The sequence below is a fragment of the Prionailurus viverrinus genome, chromosome X (genome assembly GCF_022837055.1).
Source record: "Prionailurus viverrinus isolate Anna chromosome X, UM_Priviv_1.0, whole genome shotgun sequence".
In the NCBI taxonomy this organism is placed as follows: Eukaryota; Metazoa; Chordata; class Mammalia; order Carnivora; family Felidae; genus Prionailurus; species Prionailurus viverrinus.
This window is the reverse complement of record NC_062579.1, coordinates 41,540,468-41,548,561: the sequence shown is the minus strand read 5'-3', so window position 1 is coordinate 41,548,561 and position 8,094 is coordinate 41,540,468. Positions and strand designations below refer to the sequence as shown.

The window sequence follows — 8,094 nt, the reverse complement described above, 5'->3', positions numbered from 1 at the left end:
GCTCTTTCTTTTGGGGTGAATTCCTTCGTTTTGTCATTTTGAAGGGAGAAAAGGAATTAATGAGGTAGAAAAATTGAAATTAAAAAAATTGAAATTAAAAAAAACATTAAAATTAAAAATTAAAAATGCACACACACAAATTGAATAGATGATGCTATATCCTAGGTTTGTTTTGGTCTGGGTGTTGAAAGTGGTTTGAAAGATTAGAGAAACCAAAAAAAAGGGGGGGGAGGTAAAAAAAAAAAAAGGAAATCATTTGAGAAGTTGAAAAAATGAATACACTAAAGTGGACTAAAATGAGATGATGTGGGTAAAAGAGAATTTGAAAAAAATATACACAAAAGTAGAGAATATAGTAGAAAAAATTAAAGAAAAATATTTTTAATAAAAGTTAAAAAGAAATGAATTTTTTCGTTTTCTGTATTTAATAAAAAAGATAAGAAATGAAAAACAGAAAAAAGATTAAAAAAAGAAAAAAGAAAAGAAAAAAGAAAAAAAGAAATCATTTGAAAATTTGAAAGTGAATACACTGTAGTATCCTGAAATAAAATGATGGTAGTAAGATAGAATTTGGAAAAATTTGCATAAAAGCAAAAAATACAGTAATAAAAATTAAATAAAATATTTTTAAAAGAAATTGAAAGTAAAAATGAAGTTTTTCTGTTTCTGCATTCAAGAAAAAGAAAAGAAATGAAAAAGAGAAAAAATAAAATGAAAGAAAAAAAGGAAATTGTTTGAAAATTTGAAAAGGTGAGTACACTGAAGTAGACTAAAATAAAATGATGGAAGTAAAGTAGAATTTGAAAAACTTTACACAAAAGTAAAAAATATAGTAATAAAATTTAAAGACATATTTTTAATAAAAATTGAAAATAAAAATGAGTTTTTTCTCTTTCTCTATTCACGAAAAAGAAAAGAATCTAGAAGAGAAAAAGGAAAAAGGAAAAAGAAAAAAAAAGAAAAAAATTGAATAGATGAACCTGCTAACAGATTGAAATAGAACTGAAATTATTTCGTTTTCCCCTAGAGGTCAGTCCACGTAGTTCTTTCTAGTCCATAAATTAAGCCAGTGGTGAGGTTTGTGTTCTTGAAGAGCGAAGTTGGCCCAGTTGGGTGGGGCTCGGTGTAACAGCTCCGCTCTCCAATAGATGGCGCTGCAAGCCCTCTGGGGTGAATTGTGTTGGTGTTCGTAGGTGCGCATGCACGGGAGCAGTGAAAATGGCACCACCCAGCTACTGAGTCTGTTCTCCCAGATCAGCATTCGTGCACCTGTCCTCCGTCTTCAGCTCTCGTCCACTACCCGCTTTTCCACTCTCCATGACCAGACCCCAGGCAGTACCTCTCTCCCAAGTTTTGTCTCAGATGAGGCTGTTTTCCCTGGCCCCTTACTTCCAAAGGACTGCGGCTTTGACCTGTTCTTCCCCTCTGTGGGAGGGTCTCACTGAGCAATGGCTGAATGAGAAATGGCCGAATGTCGGCTGCACCCAGGAACGCCCGCTGGACCCTGCTGTTGCCAGTGCCCCGAGACTGCGGCCAGCTGCCAGCCCGCCCCCAAAAAAGATCGCAAGATTGTGTAGCATCAGCGTTTCAAGGATTATGAAAAATCGCAACACACCTGGCACCAGGCTTTACCCTCAACAACCTTACCCCAGCATCAGCGAATGTGGCTGCTTTTCAGGGTCTGCTCGGACCAGGTAGCTTCAACAGTCTCTACCAAATGTCCTTCCAGCAGTGGAACCACTTTTCCCCGTGTGGCCCAAGAACCTCCTGGACCCCACTCTGTTCCTGGGGATTCACCTTTCCCACCAGAGCACCACCGGGTATCGAGCTGCGGGGTTGCACAGCTCCCCTTGTTTACAGTCTTAATGGAATTTAAACCCTCTCCTTTCTCCTTTCTTAGTTTAATCCCTGCGGCTGTTTCCAATTTTCCACTTTCTCTTCAGCTACTTTTGGGGAGGGGTGCTATTCCTGTATGCTCCCCCCTCCCCAGTCTCTGTCCTCTCTCCACCTGCAAAAGGGGCTCCCTACCTTTGGTGGCTTCTCGCTCCCCAAGTTCAGCTCTCCACACTGCATACCTGCTGAATTCTGTGTTTCAGGTTGTGCAAATTGTTGTGTTAATCCTCCAATCAGTTTTCTAGGTGTGTAGGATGGTTTAGTGTTGGTCTGCCTGTATTTCATGGACGCAAGACACACAAAAAGCTTCCATGCTGTTCCACCATCTTCCACCAGAGACATTTGAACTACAAACCAGAAAAGTCCATCAGATAGATTGCGGCTACCTGCTCCCACTCCATCTGAGGATGCTTCAAGCCAGACATCTAAAATCTTCTCACTGGCAGCACTAGGGACTCAGGCACTGGGTTTATAATTTGCTCCAACCTGTGTTCTTCTTTTGTTTCCATAAAAATGCTTCTTATTGATTACCTGTTTGCTTGCCAACTAAGCAGAATCTATATGATGGCTAATACCACTTGCTGCACCTAATTAACTCCTTCTGGGGAATAAGAATCTATATAGATAAAATAGGGTAGCAAGCCACTTGGCTACAAGAAGACCCTCACCACCACACCCCCTTTCCAAGGTGGCTGGGACTGATTCACTGATCTGTGCTTTTGGATACCCATTGATATCAGATCAATTTTAAAGGGAATGATGTGTATAATTATACTGTTACTTTTCCTTAAAATATACTTGGGGATACAATTAATGATTTCATGTAGTACCAAACTATGTAGGAAAATATCCAAGTTCTCAGATAAGGAACTATCTCTGATAGTTCCCCTCCATTAGCAGAATGAAGTAAATATTGTGTCCTGCACCATGTCAAATCCTTCCATTCCAAAGCCCTTACTGTACCCTAATTCACTTTGAAGTAGTTACAAAAGATGGACCTCCACCCATGTTCTATAGAAATGGAATTAAGGATTGACAATGGGACAATTATAATAGAAAAAAAACAGCATGTCTGACTCCATGTTGCTTCTATTTCCCTTACTGCTGTGATCTATAAATTAAAAACTTCTTTTTAGCCCTGCCTGTAGGCATGTCACAGCTAAGATTTGCAAAAAACTGTTTTTTACCCAAAATCCACCTCACCTCAGGAAATAAATAAGTAGTTAGGGTGGTCATCATCCCAATTCTTCAAGATTGAGGAATGGTCAAAACTCACAGGGGATTTGAGGGGTGCCTGAGTGGCTCAGTCGGTTAAGCCTCCAACTTTGGCTCAGGTTATGATCTCACAGTTCATGAGTTCGAGCCCCATCTTGGGCTATGTGCTGACAGCTCAGACCCTGGAGCCTGCTTCAGATTCTGTGTCTCCTACTCTCTCTGCCCCTCTCCTGCTCATTCTCTCTCTGAAAAATAAAAAAAAAATTAAAATTTAAAAATTGAATAAAAAAAAACTCAGCAGGGATTTGAAATAGTACCCCATAGATTTAATGAAATTCAAACTAAGGGAAAGTTAAAAACTTGTTTTTCAGATAACTGTTTCCCTCTGTTAAGCTATTGTGTCTTTTCAGACCCCACTCACAAACTCACTAGCCATCTTTGGAGAAGGCTGGAATCATCAACTTATATGGTTCCATCCTAGGGAAAAGCAAGGTCCTACATTCCTTACCCAGAGATAACAAGCAAAGACCCCATCCAGGTACCAGCTCTCAGAGCATGCACTTATCTCCTTCTCCTTGTCCTAAGATAACCTCCCGTCAGGGGCTGAATTTTGCCTCCTTCTATTGTTAAGTCTCCATACCAAAACATGGGAATATATGTTACATATACGTTTTCTCAATGCACATGCTCCATCTTTCCTCATAACTAATTGTAAATTTCCCCACCCCTTTATCAAGATATATGTGAAGGTTTCTTTGCATTTTTTATTTTGAGTATATTCCAACATCACATTGGTTCCTTCAAATTGTACTTATTGGAATTCTTTTACTATCCATATACCTTTGTTATAAATGTTATAACACACATAAAACTAGACAATCTAAGCCAAGCATGCATACTGTTTACTCATCACTTGGACTCAATAGAAAACATATATTACTTTAAAGCTTCCCACCATTTATGATACAATAAATACCGCTCCCCCCACCCCCGCCAATGAGGAACACTAGGTTAAAAAATGTACATATATCCATAGCTAGCAATGAGGGACTTGACAGACCCAGGGCAGACAAGCCAGTCACACTGGCACTGAGGGACATAAAAAAAGGCTAATCATCAGTGCTTTCTGAGGAAATATTATTGATCAAAATGGGGAAAAATAAGGATATTTTCAATTTTAATGTTTGTGGACCCTGCTTCTGGGCCCCCAGGAAAGCTATATTTTAACTTTTACCAAGGTCAGAATGCCTTCAAAGCATGGGCTCTATTTCTGCCCTGAGCACATACTGTGCATCTGCTTCATTAGCAAATAACCTAAAAGAAACATTTAAAACTAAAGAGTAAAAATTACCCTAAGTTCCCATACCTCTGAAGCCTGCAAATGCACACATACAAAAAATATATGATAGGGGTGCCTGAGTGGCTCAGTTGGTTAAGTGTCCGACTTCGGCTCAGGTCACTATCTTGTGATCCATGAGTTTGAGCCCCATGTAGGGCTCTGTGTTGACAGCTCTGGAGCCTGGAGCCTGCTTTGGATTCTGTGTCTTCCTCTCTCTCTCTCTGCCCCTCCTCCACTTGCGCTCAGTTTCTCTCTCTCAAAAATGAGTAAACATTAAAAATTTTTTTTTAAGTATAAGATAACATCTGTAATTTTCTGGAATGTCGTTCCTCATGATGATTTTAACTCAATGTAACCAAAAACATATATAACCCTGTATTAACCCGGAGCTTTCTCTGCTTTGTGAAGATTGTGTATCCCGGGCAACTGTCCTCACTTGGGCTCAAATAAAACTGTCTTCCTATTCTTTCAGAACTTCTAAAATATTTGTTCATTTTGTGTTGACAATAGCAAGAACTATGAAAATTGTAACTTGAATGAGAAAAGATAATCAAGTAGCACCAACAGAGAGATGATTAAGATGTTGTAATTAACGTTGTAATTAACTGACAAATATTTTAGAGCAACCATCATAAAAATGTTTCAATAAGCAATTATAATTTGTATTAAACCAGATGGAAAAAAATAGAAATCGCAGAGATAAATAGAAGTTATATTTTAAAAAAGGCAACTGTAGAACTGAAAAAAAATAAAAAAGAACAGCAGCAGGAATTTTGCAATACTGCTGGATGGGCTCAAAAGATTAGAGTGGAAATTATAGAAATTAGCATTACTCGAGCATTGATTAATAGAATTGACCCAATTTGAGCAAGAGAGAAGTAATAGATTAAAGAGAGAGAGAGAGAGAGAGAGAGCAAGTGGATCCTTCCTCAGAGAATTTTAGGATAATAACAAAAGTTCTAAAATTCCATATGGTCAGAGTTCCAGAAAAAGAAAGTGGAATTGAAAAATTATAATATGAAATGATAACTTAAAATGTCAAAAATTTGGTGAAAAATATAATCCCAGAGAGTCTAAAAATAAGCGAACAGCATAACCCAATTAAATCTATGCCAAAATACATCAGAGGCAATCTTTTATAACTAAAGACAACAACACAGAAAGCAGTTACAATGACACATTGATTATAGATAAACACCAATATTCCTGATAGTAAATTTCTCATCTGAATAATGAGGGGTATTAAGAAATGTCCTGATATTTTTTAACTGTTCAAAATAGTGCTGTGAACCATGAGTTTTGTATCCACTAATACTATCTTTAATGGATGAAGCAGAAAACAAGTCATTCTAAGGCAAAGGAAAACGAAGAGAATTTGTTACTAGCAGAGGTATGCTGAGAGAATACTTAGAGTAGGTGCTTAAAGCAGAAAAGAAATGATAAAGGAAGACTTATGGGGGCATCAGAAAGAAAGTATAGTAGAAAGAACATACATATGCGACATATAATAGGCTCATGAGTTGGAGAAATCACATCACATGATTAAAACAAAAAATCATAAAAGCATCTGATAATCTAGGCAATTTTGTTTAACAGTAGGAAAAGTAAAGGGACCTAAATTGGAGTGAGGTTTCCACATTTCAGTGGAAATGATGAAGCTTCTATCAGTAGACTGTGGTAAGTCACATATGTATATTGTAAATCCCAGATCAACCAATGAGAAAACTTTACAAAGCAAAACACTCAAAAATACTATAAAAAAATCAAGATGTAATCCTGTAGTGTTTAAAGTAAGGCATAGAAAGGTAAGAAAGGAGGAACAGTTGAATGAGATACACAGAAAACAAAAGAAAAATAATAAATTGGTAGACATAAACACTAGCATATCAATACTTACCAAAATTTAAATTGACTATGTTAATTAAAATAGATTAGCAGTATCTGGAAGACACACAACTAAGCATACAACGTTTATATGAAAATCACTTCAATTTCGATAATATAGGTAAATTAAATGTAAAAGGAATGGAAAATGTCATATCATGCAAACATTAATTAAAAACCAGTTGTAGCTGTTTTAATTACATAAAGTAGACTTCATCACAGAGAAAGTTAGCAGAGATCAAAATAAAGCATACATAACAATAAAAGAATCAATCCTCCAGGAGTCGTCTTTTTTGATCCCTCCAATCCACCCCTCCTGTAAGTATGGATCTTTCTCTGCCTTCCAGAGACCTCTGTTCCTACCTCTGCCAGAGCAAGCACCACACTATTTTGGTTTTTATATTTTTGTATAACTGACCCTAAAAGATTGTAGGTGCTTTAGACAGCCTAATGCATCTCTATATCCTCAGAGTCCAGTACAGTACCTGGTGCCCAGCAGGTGCTCAGTCAATAATTGCCTTTGACTGAAATTCAGGCCAGTAAAGGCTGTTTTGATAGGGTCAAAGGAAGGGTCTCTACATCATATTCAACAAGTGGCCAATCAGGTGATGCAATGAGGCTGCTCGGTAACTTACTAGGAAACGAGGGGCAGTGGGCACGCGCTTGAAAGGCTGCAGGCGCCATGGGCAGAGTGAGAAACGGCGCAAACACCCAGCAGCTGCAGGGGCAAAAACGGCCCGGGGATCCCGCCGCAGCCTGCGCAGCCATCGCGGTCATGGGCGCACGGCGCCCCCCTTTCCAAGTCCGCGTGGAGAGCCACGCGGCGGGGAGGAAGCCGGCGGCCGCCCGGCGGGATTCCGCAAGGTTGCGGCGGAAGCGCTGGTGGCGGCGAGCCCGGGAGGCAGCCTCCAGAGGCCCGCTACCAGCCCCGAAGCCGCCGGCGCCCGCCGCGTCCCCGGGGGAGATGGACCTGGGCGCTCAGCGGGAGCGCTGGGAGACGTTCAGGAAGCGGCGGGGCCTCAGCTGCGAGGGCGCCGCCAAGTTCCTGCTGGACACCTTCGAGTACCCGGGCCTGGTGTACCACACCGGCGGCTGCCACTGCGGCGCGGTCCGCTTCGCCGTCTGGGCCCCCGCAGACCTGCGCGTGGTGGATTGCAGCTGCAGGCTGTGCAGGAAGAAGCAGCACCGGCACTTCCTCGTCCCGGCCTCGCGCTTCACTCTCCTGCTGGGCGCCGAGAGCATCGTCACGTACCGATCCCACACGCACCCGGCGCTGCACAGCTTCTGCAGCAGGTGCGGGGTGCAGAGTTTCCACGCGTCTGTCTCTGACCCCGGGGTTTACGGCGTCGCCCCGCACTGCCTGGACGCGGGCACCGTGCGCAGTGTGGTCATCGAGGAGGTCGACGGTGGCAACTGGGGGGAGGAGGCCACGAAGGAGCTCAAGGCCATCCAGAACGCGTCTCCCGAGTGAGCCCCTGCCTCTCCTGAAGAGGAGCAGTGACTGGGGCTGCCACCCGCCTGAAACGTGCCCGGTGTCCTTCGAGGGGGCCACCTCAGTGCTTGTGAAGGAATTACTGTATGAAAGAGGTCGGTTTCTGGACTGGGGAACCCGTGATTTCACGCCAAGCTTCCACCCCTTCCCTCTCAGTGTGTTTCAACGGACTTGCTTATAATCAAAAAACTGAGCACACATGTGTCTGTGAACAGCCCTAGTCTTCCAATCCCGTCAGCAAGCAGTGCTTCTACCTTTGCAGGTCGCCTTG

The 8,094-nt window shown here is 41.5% G+C and overlaps 1 protein-coding gene across 1 annotated transcript; it reads left to right on the top strand.

Annotated features, from left to right (window-relative positions):
- The first annotated feature begins 7,013 nt into the window (after nt 1–7,013).
- LOC125157721 (centromere protein V-like protein 3) lies at nt 7,014–7,802 on the top strand. Its single transcript, XM_047844647.1, has one exon. The coding sequence runs from the start codon at nt 7,014–7,016 to the stop codon at nt 7,800–7,802; it is 789 nt and encodes a 262-aa protein (XP_047700603.1).
- Nucleotides 7,803–8,094: the final 292 nt, after the last annotated feature.